Genomic DNA, 15026 nt, shown 5'->3' on the forward strand with positions numbered 1-15026 from the left:
GAGGTATATAAAGTAAATTCATATTAATATGATGAGCTGTAAAAGGCTCAAGTCAGTAACTTCTGAGGATAACCCACTAATACTATAGACTGCTAGACAGTGTTAGATTGTTTAGTTGAATTCAAACACCTATAGTATTTAGAGCCAATAGAATATTCACCTCTGACAAAAAAAAAAAAAAAAAAAGGATACAAAGGAAAGATCATTTGGTATTTATATATACAAAGTAGGATAAATTTACAGCTACTTTTGCTTAATTCAATGAGGTGTACTAACAGTGTCTGGACAGAATATTCTTTCTCCTTCTTGTACTATGGATAACCACTAAGAAGATAACAATGTACAGTGTATTGATTATCAAAACTGTCCTATTAATCAGCTGTAAAACTATCTCTTTCACATTTATTTCTCAATTAAAAAAAAAAAAAAAAAAAGAATTTCCTCTCCAGAAAGAGCACTGCCCTGAGCTAAGGGCCTACTAATTGAAAGGCCAGTGTGAATATATTTAATTTCACTGTGACCTGGTAGAGAGAAACAGCGTTAACAGGGAAAGAACTGAAGTAAATGAAGGGCCGTGGAGAAGGCTCAGTAGAATAAGTGCTTCCCTGGCAAGCGCAAGGGTCTGAGTTCAATCCCCGGTTCTTAAAATAAATAAATAAATAAATAAATAAATAAATAAATATTAAAATTGAAGTAGATGAGGATGTAAGGCAACAGGAGAAAGCATGAGGAGGCTAAAAGAGGCAGCCACCACAGCACCCAAGACCTGTACGGTACAAAATGAAGTACCAGAACTGGTAAGACTAAAGACCAGTTTCAGGAGAAAGAAGACCTGGAGATGCCCACGCAGCAGACAAACCAAACGCCAATCAGAAATACTAACAAGAGGGGGCTGGGGAGATGGCTCAGTAGAATAAGCACTTCCCTGGCAAGCGCAAGGGCCTGAGTTCAATCTCCAGTTCCGCAAATAAAAAAAAAAGAAATACAGGGAACAAGAGGCTGAGCTGCGTGTACTGAATAGAATGCAAGCCGCCAAAGTGTGTCAACTAACGTGTTTCAAACATAAAGGCTAGTTTTGGGAAAGAAACCCCCCTAAAACCAGCATAAGTAAAAGCCTCAATTTTCATGAGTTACCTTGTATAAAACAGAGCATGCAGCAATTACGCATGCCTCAACCCCAGCTATGAAACAAATGATGAAGTGATGCCTTTGGTGCAAGAGAGCACGAGACTGTCATTAACCGTTCCATTTTACTTGTGTATAATAAATAATTTTCTGAATTTACATATGTCATTGGGTTCTACTTCAAATCTACGTAAGAATTCAGCATATTAAAGGAGACAACATATTTACTATAAAACAAACAACATTTCAAATTATACAACACAAGTTTTTTACTCTTGGGAAAAAATGATCTTCCTTTTATTGCCTGTAAGCACAAAGATTCATCACAAATGTGATTTAATTAGATGGTTAAGGTACTATTCCCAACCTTTCTTCAAATCTGGAATATGATTTTTAAGCTGGCTCTGATCCAAAAAAGCTAAATGAAGACTGGTAATGGAAAAAAGAAAAAAACCAAAGCATGTTTTTTTGTCAAGGTACAGAAGGCAGACTGTGATTTGGTGACACAAGGTATGGGGTGTACATGCACACATACAGAGTAGGCTATATCTTCCTCTGCAGCAGCTCTCAGAAGCTGAAAGAACGACAAGTCTAGCAGCCTTGGCCCCTCATGGATAGGACAGAGTTTGCTCTTCGAATTAGAAACTCAAATGAGATCAACTTTTAAAGAGTTTGCATCTTCTAAATACATTAAATCGGTATGCTTTTCTTTGTAATCAGTCAGGATGTTCATTAACACGTCAGATTGAAGCAACCATTCTGAGCGATATATTTAGACCACATGGTTTTAGAAGTAACCAGTAGGGCTGGTGAGATGGCTCAGTGGTCTAAAGCATGTACTTGGAACAAGCGTGGCAAAGCACAGGGACCGCGGTTCGATCCCCCAGCACCACATGCCAGCCAGCCCCGCCCCCTGGTGGGCTGAGCTGGACACACACACACACACACACACACACACACACACTAAATAAATGTTAAAAAAAAAAAAAAAGAAGAAGTAACCAGTAATGTAATAGCACCAGAAATCAAAGTAAACCACCTTTGAATGAAAAAAAGTACAAGGGAAAGAAAGACAGACAAACTTGCAGTTTAATTCTAATACTCTCTGTATGTGTGGGGAAAACATCTTCTGTAGCAACTGTTTATTTCTGGTTTCTTCCCAAAAGACTTTCCTAACAAAATTTTTATTTCCATAAGACAATAAAAGCAAGCCCAAAAAATACTAAGTAGAATCACCTCAATGTGCATTCTACAGTTTAACACAGAATGATTTGGGGGGGGGAGGGTTCTAAAATGGAGATTTCTATAACATACAATTTAAATAACTTGAAAAGACTCACCTGTAGGCTTAACTGAATAAAACCCAATGGCCTCTCCTTTCTTCCACAGAATCTTAGCATAATCAGTACTGCTATGACACAGGAATGGGATCTCATTTCTCTCCATTTCCTGTTTCCTATAAATAATGCGGTTCAGAACATACAGAACCACTCTTTCCCCAAGAGTGCTCACCTACAAAAAGAGGCAAACAGCAGGCACAGCAGTTACCATATGCAGCCATCAGGGAAGGCTCCTCACCCTGCTTTTGCCCCATGCCTCACAGGACATCCAGAGTACTCTGACTGCATTCAAACCCATTTATAAAACATTTCGTTATCATAAAGATGAAACCAATCTTTCACACCACAGACATATTTTATAATTGGTATATTCTGCCTCTCAGGAAAGTGATATAAGCAGAAACAGGTTCCCAGTGCAACCCTCACTCGCCCAGCACCTCCTTTATGCTCCATGTCCTCTTCAGACTGCCACCTAGAGCCAAGGTCTCACCCAGCTCTAACCACACCCTCTTTCAAAACTTGACACCCTTTTCCAGTCTCCATATTTAAAAGAAAAAAAAAGCTAGCATTATACTCTGGAGACTAAGAAAAATAACCTCATTTGCTGAAGGAAGCTATAATTATACCCTTGGGAAGGGCATCTGTCTCACTTCTTTTAAGTGAAATGTTCATTTAACAGGCCCGTCTTTGCTGTAACTATAGGAATATCCCACCCCACCCATTCAAACACTCCTCTGCTAAACCAGATACTGCTAAGTCCAGTGAAACATATGACTTGAGGTAGTTACATAGTAGAAACAGAGCCTCACCTTTACACACAGAGCCACAAGGTTATAGGCCCCACCAATACCCACAACCTTCTGACATCAGTTTTTCCCACAGACATCGTTCATGCTAAAAACAAGAGCTCTCTATATAAAACCTTTTTTCTTTCAAGTCCCCCGAAGGGAAAACAAGTCACCTTCTGATTAGTTGAAGGGAAGAAAGGATTAACCATATGCACACACTCCTCTCAAAAGTGCCACTAGAAGGGGTTCTGCCACACCAGACAATATGGGCAATGACAGAGCTGATTCACACCAATGGACAGGGTAACCCATCATCCCTTCCTTGAATAGCTCTGACCAACATGAAAATTTTTTTGGGGGGAGGGGTACCAGGGATGGAACCCTGGACCCTGCACTTACCAGACTACCAATATGAAATTCTTCCTCAGTCTATGCTGAAACTTATTTCCAAACGACTATGCTTTGATACTCAATAGCCACAGTCTACCAATATTTGAAGATAGCAATGATTTCCTTCTAAATTTCATACCAAAGCTGGACAGTGAAACAACCAGAACCCTAACAGCTCTCTTCTTGTTTGGCACGTGGACATCGTAAACACCGAAGATACTGCTAAGGTAATGAGATGTCTCTGGAGAAAATTAGTGTGTTCATTAGTTTCATTTTATTCCTATTTAAATAGAGCCAATCACTCAATTCCAAGTTTTTTTTTTTCATCTGTGCTGCTGTTTCAGTTTGGTATTGATGGCAGACATGCACAGCTATCTTGGAACCTAGTTATTAGGACAAATTTATCTTTACTTAATGTCATTATGTTAGATCCTTCTGTGTTTCTTCGTTCTACCGTCTATAGATTAGTTCCTCCATTCAGTGCTGTGACATGCAAAATTGACAAACCGGCTGTTTACAGCTCCCTCTAAATGGTGACGGGGTTCTACAATCTGAGGTACAGGATCTCAGGACAAATCCTGAGGGCATTTCACTGACCTTCTCAGACCAAAAAGCTACAACTCCTGTTGCATAGGTCCTGCTTTACCTTGGTCTTAACCATCCAGCAGAAAAGTATGAAGACGAAATTATAAGAAATAAAGCCATGCTGTTAAGTTGAGCTGTGGGGGACTCAGGTCAATAATTTCTGACATTGCCAGTTAAACAGAAGACCCAATGCTATTATGGGCTACTGGACTCTTTTAGAATATTTTGCTGAGTTTACACACCTATAATATTCAATAACGGAACTTAGAAAAAATGGGGTATACAGATGAATGTCCATTTTGTATCTGTGTATTCAAAGTGGTTGGGATAGATATATAGTTGCATTCTCTTAATGAATAGAATGAATTGTTCTAATGGTGTTTGTAAATAGGATCACAAGTCCGCATCTTGTACAGCAATTAACCACTAAGAAGAATATATGCAGTGTATTATTTGTTGAAAAATAAATAAAATAAATAAATAAATAAATAAAAATAAAAAATAAATGGTGACGGGGGTACGCAGTACAGAAAAGGGGACCAAGTTTTACAGTATGTGACGGGATAACTGAGCACTAGGTTTCAGGCACAAGATTACCTTTGTTATCTCATTTAACTTATCACAACTGTGAGACAGTGTAAAATAAGGTTTATAATAACAAAGTTGGAGCTAAGGTCATTTGTTTATTAAGTGAAAGAACAGTTATTCTTGTGACTTTACCAATCAATTTTTGCTTGTTGGCAAGGATTTTACTAGAGTAACAGTCTCCCCTCACTGATGTCCCTACTTTGCAAGTAGGGGTGTTGTCATAAAGTAGGCTGAAGAAGGGGGCCGGGGAGATGGCTCAGTAGAATAAGCGCTTCCCTGGCAAGCACGAAGGTCTGAGTTCAATCCAGGGTTCCGCCAAAAAAAAAAAAAAAAAAAAGTAGGCTGAAGACCTATTGCAGAATCCAAACAATCTCATTTAACCCTGATTCCTCCAATCTCAGCAATCCATATCTGGGGATTTCATAGTTTCTTAGGGTGAGGACAGACTCCACAGACATCATAAGATTTCTCCTTCTCTGTTCTTTAATTTTCTGGTCAGATGTCCAAACTTCAGTCACATTTAAGTATCTCAGGATGTTTATCTTCTGGACACGCACTCTTTCACCAGCTATCAGTTGTTCCTGAGGGCAAATTATCGTCTTCTATTGTTTTGTTTTTTGTTGGCGGAACCGGGGATTGAACTCAGGCCCTTGTGCTTGTCAGGGAAGCGCGAACTCCACTGAGCTATCTCCAAAGCCCCTATCGTCTTCTATTGTTAATCCACTCCTCCCATTTGACAGTTTTATGCAAGATTCTTTTTTTTTCTTTTTGAGACAAAGTCTTGCTATGTAGTTCAGTATGCAGGATTTTAATTCCTCCCCTTAATTTTGTGTTTGAAGTTCTTCATCAGACTGGTAGGTATCTAGGTGTACACTGCTTTGGAACCTCAAGGTAAATTCAATAATGAATGCAATATCTACAAGGAACAATACTAAGTATATTGCTATCCATCATTTCTTCCCTTTAAGTCTTATCTTTTTTGAAGTTCTAAACTCAAAAGAAGAAAGAATATTCCAGTAACCCAAAAAAGATCCTCACTTTCATAATCTGCATTTCAAAGCTCTTAGAAATGCTTTCCTTGTTTCTTCTGACTGACCCATACTCCAACTCTATTCCCCTCAACAAGGACTTTTCCTCACAAGATTAAGATCTCTGCACCTATTAAGCAATAATAGAGCTTAGTATTTTCCATAAGAAAAGCCTAATTTAAAAAAAAAAAAACCAAAAACACAGAAAAGCCTAATTTATCTTGACCAAGCCCAGTGTCTTAATCTTCCACTTTCACTGTAAGTCAGTCTCTCTGTCACCAAAGACATCAACACTTTCCTACTTTGCCCAAACTATTCTAATATTTATCATTTTGGTTTCTGTTTTTCTCCTCCTGTCCTGTCTACTCTCTAACATAAATATACCTTTTGAGTTCTAATAGCTCTTAAACACAAATCAGTGTCCCTCTTGCAACATATGAGTCAGCTGGCTTCTGCTTTTCTGAACCTGGTCACTGTTCTGTTTCAAACACTATACCTCATCCACCAGAGGCCTGACTAACAAACAAGGCTCTTGACCCACCTTCTCCAGTGACATGGAAACTTAGCAGCCACACCCAGTGGATTAGCCTTTCCTCCACCAAGTAAGAAAATCAGAAGCTCAAATGGATAAAGGGAACAGCTCAACCAACCCAAAGGTGTTCAGTCTTCTTCACCCAATTCCTCAGATACCTTCAGTTACCTGAAGTAGAGGAAACCCAACTGAGCTCTGTTTTCATCATAAGACTAAAGCTCCAGGAGTTTAATACAATACAATCATATTAAAATTGGGAAGAGTTCAAACCTTGAACTGTAAGGCATGTTACCTGCTTAAGTCCTTCTCTAGTTGGAACAGATGTTTTCACAATATCATCAACAGCCCACCACTGATCAGCAAGGTAAAGAGCCACAGCTAAAACAGAACAAATGATCATTAACACATGTCTTAAGATTAATGTATACAGTATTACTATTTGGTAAATTTAAATTGCTTCTCTTAAATTACCCATATCTTATACTATAATGTAACCCCATTTATACTGTTCTTATTGCTTCATCCACTTAATGTTATCAATAGAAAATTACAGGCATCATGGCACACGCCTGTAATCCCAGCACTTGGGAGGCCAAGGCAGGAAGATTCCCGTGAATTTGAAGCCAGTCTGAAATAGTGAGTGCAAGACCCACCTGAACTACAAACTACATAAAGAGACCTGTCTCAAAACAAACAAACAGAGCCAAGGACAGAGCTCAGTGGCACAGGGCCTGCCTGGCAAGCACAAGAACCCGAGTTCAATTCTCCGTACAAATAAATAAATAAACATCACATTTTTCTAAACTTGTAATTTAAAATACATTTCTTCCTGTAAGCCACCCTCTTAATAAGTTTCTAATAGTTTGGAAAAAAGCTCCTAAATTTGCAAAAATGAAGCAAAAAAAGAGACCTGTGAGTGAATCCTCAGGAGCAAAAAGAGCAAGAATTTTCTGGGTCTGATCTCCACCATAAAGAGGTACAAAGCCTACATTTGACAGACTAATAGGAATCTGAAATGACAATTTAAGATTAGTTAAGGGAATACATAATGTACTATAAACACGTACCAGTCAAAATAAAAATGTTAAAAGAAATTTTAAAAAGAAAACAATAAAAATATCAAAGTATTTACCCAAATATTAAATTTTTCCTATATCAATTTTAACTATATAACTTCATTTCAAGATGACACTCTTCTTATTCCCTAAAATGAAAAGTAAAATGAAATAGATTTCCTTTTTCAAAGAATTTTATTATCTTGGGGGTACTTCGATATATGTTACAATGTTCTGGCTACATGACTAAAATACAAAAGCCAAAATCTGATCCATAAAAATCACTAAAAATCAGCTATGGTTTATCATATCTTTATTTGGACTACATGAGTAGGACATATTCCATTTTCCAGTAAAATATGCCATGTAAATAAATTCATTTTTCCAGCAAGTTATATTTAATACTTTAATATTTTAGTTTTCACTAATCCAACATACATTCGTTGTTCAGAGTCAATACTGTAAGTCAAATACTGTAAGATACAGGTGCTTGAGAAGACTTTACAAATGTTCTAGATCAATGCCATTTCCAGAAGAAAACATCCGAGGACTGTAGAGCAAAGGAATCTGTCCAGCTCAGGACACTGTGGAAGTGTAAACATTCCAACTGTAATTAATGATCTCACTATCACAGTGCATCATGGGTTGCTGACTAGAAATTTTGATTCTTTACTATTTTCAAAAAAGAAAATAAAGATTAATGCCACAATCTAATTAATTTAGTGTTTGGCTCATTTTTCTAACTAAAAAGAAATTTCTAAACTTACATATTCCAACTCTAAAGTAAGTTAATTCCAATACAGTTAGCTACTTAAACATAACTTCAAGGACAAAAAGACAAACATTAAGCAATAATCTATAGATTTTGCCAATTTAGAAATTGCTCATATTAACACATTTTACTGGGCAGATTTCCAGAAACACTATGAAAAAAATTTTTTTTCCCTAAATCTACTGGATATAGGGTCTCACTATGTAGCTTGGACTTGTAGTGATCCTCCTGTCTCAGCCTCCGCAGCGCTGGGATTGCAGGCATGGCACCACCATGCCCAGTTTCGGGGCAGGCACAGCACACCTGGGGTTTCAAGGGCCAGCACAGCATGTGGTAGGTACCAGGGATCAAACTTGGGCCCCTGAACTTGCCAAGCAGGCACTTAGACTGCTGAGCTATCTCCCCAGCCCATGAAATAATTTTTTAAATAAATAATGGTCAGTTACATATACAAGGTGGACTCAAAACCTTGAAAAATACCAAAACACAACGCCTTACCGTAACACTGGGAAGAGGAAAACGTTCTGGATTTTCAGGGTCCCCACATCTTAAATCTGACATGTACTCTTCAGCAGAATTTTCCAATTCCTCATGACTGCAATTATCCAACAAATCCACAGGAAATGCCATTCTCTTTAACAAGCAATATGGAGCAACATGTTTCAGAATATGAAATGCCATCTTCCATATGCATATAAAAGTTCTTCTGTAAGATTGCCACGTTTTATTACAATGACTGTTCCATTTCAAAGGCAACTTAAACCTACTCATTTAACCACACATGTCAAAAAGAAAACTTTCTAGTATTTTTTATTTGTAATAAAAATAAGCAGTGGAACAGAAATGAATGCTTCTTTAAATAAAGAGTGTGCCAAAAAAAAGTGCCAGGAAAAAAAATGAAGGGGGGCCGGGGAGATGGTTCAGTGGAATAAGCACTTCCTTGGCAAGTGCAAGGGCCTGAGTTCAATCCCAGGTTCCGCCAAAAATAAAAAAGAAAGAAAAGAAAAAATGATAAGTGTCTGGAAGCTAATGGCCAACACTTTGATTACCTCTTGTAATTTGTAGAGGCCAATGGTAACTTGAATTTATCTTATAAAGTCTAGATAAATTTAGTACTAAAATGTGTGCAAGTTTTTCTTTTCCTGATATATATACATTTTTGACACTATTTATGCAAAATATATGAATATGTATACACAAGTCCAACAAAAAGGCTACATGTCTTCTCATTCTTTGCCTTCCATCCAATTCCCTACCCTTCCCCCAGCCCTTCCCCATCCTAATCCTGCCAGTGACAGCAAAGGATATTATTTTTAATATTAGATATTTATCTTGCTACTTAAGAGAGTTAGGGGGCTGGGGAGATAGCTCAGTAGAATAAGTGCTTGCCTGGCAAGCGCAAGGGCCTGAGTTCAATCCCCAGTTCGGGGGGCGGGGGGGTGGAGATTTATTTTATTTTTTTTTTAAATCTTTTTTTTTTATTTACATTTATTTTGTGTGTGTGTGTGTGTGTGTGTGTGTGTGTGGCTAGTTCATGCCACCAGGGGGCGGGGCTGGCTGGCATGTGGTGCTGGGGGATCAAACCACGGTCCCTGTGCTTTGCCAAGCTTGTTCCAAGTAGGTGCTTTAGACCACTGAGCCATCTCTCCAGCCCAAAAGTGGAGATTTAGATGCTTATCTCTTAAAACATCCCAAGAAGACTACCAACTAGACATCAAAGATAATGATCAGAAAACTGACAAATATGTTTCACCCCTCTCATAGACAGACTACAAGAAGACACTGTGGAATAGGGAGCTTAGAAAAATCAGTGGTTGCCAGGGAGATAGCTCAGTAGAATAAGTGCTTGCCTGGCAAGTGCAAGGGCCTGAGTTCAATCCCCAGTTCCACCCCCAAAAAAGAAATTCAACTAGGAAAATACATACTGTTGAGAACACTTCATGAGCAGAACTATGCAAAAGACAAATCAGCCAGATATGTCACTACAGTGCTGAGGTTTCTGTGAGAATAATCAACAAAACCCCAATGAGTATATTAAGACTTCAGAAGCTGTACAAAGAAAAAAACTAATGAAGACTTTAAATCATCGAACTATAGTATACTTGTCTGAAGTCATCAAAATTGATAAAGTATATTTAGTAATTCAAAAGGTGGCAATATGTGTCAACTATTTGATTACCCAGCAAAAAATGGATGGGAAAAAAAAAAGATTTTTTTTTTTGGTAGCCTGCTCAGCCAACAGGTGGGCAGGGCTGGCACAGCATGTGGTGCTAGGGATCGAACTGTGGTCCCTGAGCAGCTGCCTAAGCAGGCACTTTAGACCACTGAGCTATCTTGCTGGCCAGCACAAACTAATTTTAGAGCAATCCTACCTGCAATAAAATACTGCCACAATAAGTAAGCAAGACCCCTGAACACCAAGAGAATGCTATTAGATGAGGATATGAACATCAAAATGGCAGATTTTGGATACAGCACTGAATTCACCGTTAAGAAACTGGACACACTGTTTAAATCCTGCAGCCTCAGAGATCCTGGGCAAGGAAAGGAGCATGAGGAGCCAGAAATCAATCTGTGATTTTGTACTAGTCAGTGGGTCACAACCCTATGACACAAGAAATCTGAAGCAAGTGAGAGAAAGCAGGGGCTGGGGAGATGGCTCAGCAGAATAAGCTCTTGCCTGGCAAGCACAAGGGTCTGAGTTCAATCCCCGGATTTCTGAAAAAAAAAAAAAAAGAGAGAGAGAGAGAAAGATAAAGCATTTACAGGGAAATACAGAATCCCTTTCTACTTATCCAGACTGAAAATGGTTTCTGAAGTGATTCTTTATCAAAAACCCAAAGACACATGACATTCCAGACCAGATCATGAAGGACAAGTGGATAAATGAAAGCCATGAGGGAGATGAACTTCAACCATTCGTTTAACAAGAACTACAGGGGAGGAGGGGGAGATGGCTCAGTGGAATAAGCACTTCCCTGGCAAACGCAAGGGCCTGAATTCAATCCCTAGATTGGGGGGGGTGGGGGGGTGGGATGGACAGACAGGAACTGTATGTCCCAGAACAGCAAAGAATAAATATGAAGACTGCCGTGGAATCCTCGGAAAAAGAAACTCATGGACCTCTTTCAGTGAAAATGTGATGAAAACTCAGCAACCTACTTTTTCCTGGGGAACCGATCTGAACCAGGTTCCCCTCACTCTAGTGCTAACACGTACCTTTCATTTGCTCAGGTGTGGTCACACAGGAACCTCACCAAAGCACTGGCTGGACTGCAGGCCACAAGGTACAAACACACTTGTCTTGCAGCATACTTCAGACAACGCACCCTGATCATCCTGCACCAGTTTTTGTTGTTTTTTTTTTTAACTGCTGCCCATCTGAAGAAGAATCATAGGAGCACCATAGAGTGACCTCAGGGAAGGTAAAATTCCCTCCCAGAAATCTGCACGAAGAGCTATCAAGGGTAATAAATCTGTTACAACTATCTCAACCAAGCAGATATTCCTGAATGTGAGTGTCATGGTTTGGGGTTTTGCAGGGTGAACAATATAGTGTAAGACACATTTTGTAATAGAATTTTATAATGAATCACCTGAGAATCACATACTACAAGTACAGGAAATCTATCCACACACTAAATACTAAAGAATCCAGCTGAAGGCCTAGAGCTCCTAACAGTGCCTCCCACCAGTCCAACTAGAGGCCTAGAGCCCACAACAAAGTCTCATGCAGGTCCACTTCATGGATCTGCACTGGCCCAAAGGTCAATGGTGGAAACTAGAAAGTCTATGCCAGGGGCTGGAGAGATGGCTCAGTGGTCTAAAGCACCTACTTGAAACAAGCTTGGCAAAAAGCACAGGGACCTCGGTTCGATCCTCCAGCACCACATGCCAGCCAGCCCGCCCCCTGGTGGGCTGAGCTGGCCACACACACACACACACAATAAATAAATGTAATAAATAAAAAAAAAAAAAAAAAAAAGAAAGTCTATGCCAGCAGGATGAAAGATCTGTGCTAGCAGGTTGAGGGATCTGGACTGAAGCTAGGAAGCACAATCAGATCTCCCCCTGAAAAGTACGACAGACATCCTCAGCAACAGTGAGGTCCCCAGATCCTCCAGTGATGAGGAAAGCCGAGTTCACATCAGGTAAGCCAATGAGACAAGCTTCATGAGGCCAAGCAGTACACCATCTTCCCCTCCAAAGCCAAAAATCGATGCTCAAGGTGAGGACCCCAAGCTTCTCCAAAGTTCATCAGGAAAGCCAGCATGACAAGGTCCTCCAGCAGAACAGCCCAAGAAAATTCACAGCTTCCAACAGCTTCTCCAAGCAGCATCCCTGACAGCATGTCAGCAGCTTCTCCTGTTCTGCTTTTCTTTTCTTTTCTTTTTTTTGGTGGAACCAGGGATTGAACTCAGGTCCTTTCGCTTGCCAGGCAAGTGCTTATTCCACTGAGCTATTTCCCCGTCCCTGTTCTGCTTTTATGCTGCTGGTAACAATCTTTTTCTTTCTTTCTTTCTTTTTTTTTTTTTTTGTGGAACCAGGGATTGAACTCAGGCCTTTTCTACTGAGCCATCTCCCTGGGCCCCCACACTAGTTTAATTCAGCTGGATATGTAATTGTTACATACAGTGGATTACATACCACTGTTAGAAATCTACTACAATGACAGCATAAATTTTTTTGAAACAACAACACAAACCCTTACTTTTACAATGAGAGACCTACTGCAGACCGGTGCTTGGTGACTTAAAAGTTGAAAGACCAGAGGACACCAGTTGCTTCAACTGACATTATTAGCAGTGCAACCATTTACCAAGGCTGACATCCACTTACCAAGAGGCAATACCAGAGGGAGCACTTTTACTATGATGAGGAGGTTGGAACTGTAACACACAATGGCCTCTCCCAAGAAGATGTACCACTGTCCCAACTCAATGTCAAGGCTCCACTAATCTTTGTTGAAGACTCACAAGACATCAAAAAGTATCTGGCAATCTGGCAAGCAAAATTATGAGAAGCAAAATCTCAGGTCCTCCACTTCACTTGGCAGATGAAAACAACTAGTTCTGTGGACCCCAAGGATACCATGAGAGATCCAAAGAATCCTGGATGCAAATAACTACAACCATGAACAGAGGGAGCACTTCCATCTCTTCTGTATCCAACGTGACAGGCCTGCTTTAAGCAGAAAGCAGGCATAGCTACAACATTCAAAAATACTGTTTCAAAAACTGCCAATGAACTAAGGCACAATAAATATTTAAATAAAGTAGGAACTGAAAGTGTATTCCTGAAAACTGATGGAAATGTATACAGTAATATTTAGGAAATTACATCTGCATATTCTTTTTTCTTTTTTGGTGGAACTGAGGATTGAACTCACGTCCTTGTGCTGGCCAGGGAAGCGCTTATTCTACTGAGCCATTTCCCCAGTCCCATCTGCATTTTCTAAGTCTTGACTTAGACTTTGAGAAAAAGATTTTTTTTTCCTCATAGCACACATCCGTATTTGGGTTCACTGTCAATGTGTCTCTCTGATATTAGTTTGCTGTTCTAGAGCCTTGAAACAAAAAAGGTTTCATTCTTCTTGTGGCCTCTAGTCATGCTTGGCATAGGCAGATGTTTTGTAAGTATCAGAAATTTAATGGACTTGAATAGCTTTCCAGTGAGTGGTAGATTAGGTAAACAGATGTGGTGCAAGCTGCAGCTGTCAAACATGAGGACAAGCAGGGGCACTCAGGTACCTGGCTCCAGACCAATCCCCACTGCAAAGGGACAATTCAGGGGTCTTGACTGACAGCTCTTTTCGTTCAATGCCTTTTTTTTTTTTTTTTTTTTTTTTTGGTGGAACTGGGGATTGAACTCAGGTCCTTGTGCTTGCCAGGCAAGCCCTTAAGTCTACTGAGCCATCTCCCCGGCCCCAATGCCTACTGTTTCTAAGATATAATCTTTCACTGACTGGGCAATACTGAAGCTGAACAAAGTGGACTATCTCACCTGACAGGTGGGGCACACTAAACACACTAAACGGAGGTCAGGGACTGTTCAGCTAGCTATCAAAAAGCATCCATCAGGAAAAATTCATGCCTTTAGAAGGAGACTGGTAAGAGTAGGACATGAAGATGCCATACTAGTAGTAAGGCTCAGTGCTGAACTAACAGTGATATGCCAATCAGAGTCCACTGCTTTCTACCTTGTTCTTAGTAGTGTGAGGAGGGAGACCTGGACTTACAATCTTCCCTGTAGGTGAGGAGGAAGCGGCGGCCAGAAACATGGATGGATCAGGGGCTGGAGACAGCTCAACAGTCTTAAGTGCCTGCCTGACAAGTGCAAGGACCCAGGTTCAATTCCCAGTACCACACGCCCTGCCAGGCCCGGAACCCCAAACACACAGTACAAGCCACTGAAAATGGGTTGTGATGGTACACTCCCACAATCCCAGCGTTGGGGAGGTTGAGACAGAAGGATCACTACAAGTCTGAGCTTGTGGCAAGTCCCTATACCAAATAAATAAATTTTTATTTTTTATTTATTTATTTTTGTGGAACCGGGGATTGAACTCAGATCCTTGCGTTTGCCAGTCAAGCGCTTATCCTACTGAGCCATCTCCCTGGCCCAATAAATTTTTAAAAATTAAAAATCTCTCTTTAGAAAAAAAAAAAAAAATGGATGGGTTCAAATAGGAGGGGTTTTCCCCCAAGTTTTTCTTTGCTTCTGGAGGCCAACTGTTTACTGACTGTGAATACCTACCTTTTAGACTTATTCTGTATTTTAACCTATCACTAAACAGGATGGTTTTTGTGTTTTTTTTTTTTTA

The 15026-nt window shown here is 39.8% G+C and overlaps 1 protein-coding gene across 2 annotated transcripts in view; it reads right to left on the minus strand.

The window, feature by feature from the left end:
- Positions 1–15026, minus strand: part of Fam169a (family with sequence similarity 169 member A) — a 78768-nt gene that overhangs the window by 43580 nt on the left and 20162 nt on the right. The window contains exons 3-7 of one of the 2 annotated variants that reach the window (XM_023703660.1): positions 13043–13204; positions 8702–8836; positions 7287–7386; positions 6669–6754; positions 2466–2637 (exon numbers count right to left, since the gene is read on the minus strand). In XM_023703660.1, the coding sequence (XP_023559428.1) occupies positions 2466–2637; positions 6669–6754; positions 7287–7386; positions 8702–8833 (490 nt within the window). In that variant the 5' untranslated portion in view covers positions 8834–8836; positions 13043–13204. The remainder of the gene's footprint in view (positions 1–2465; positions 2638–6668; positions 6755–7286; positions 7387–8701; positions 8837–13042; positions 13205–15026) is intronic. The other variant, XM_004643486.2, reaches the window with a different exon arrangement.

The sequence above is a fragment of the Octodon degus genome, unplaced genomic scaffold, assembly GCF_000260255.1.
Source record: "Octodon degus isolate 3935 unplaced genomic scaffold, OctDeg1.0 scaffold00177, whole genome shotgun sequence".
Classification (NCBI taxonomy): Eukaryota; Metazoa; Chordata; class Mammalia; order Rodentia; family Octodontidae; genus Octodon; species Octodon degus.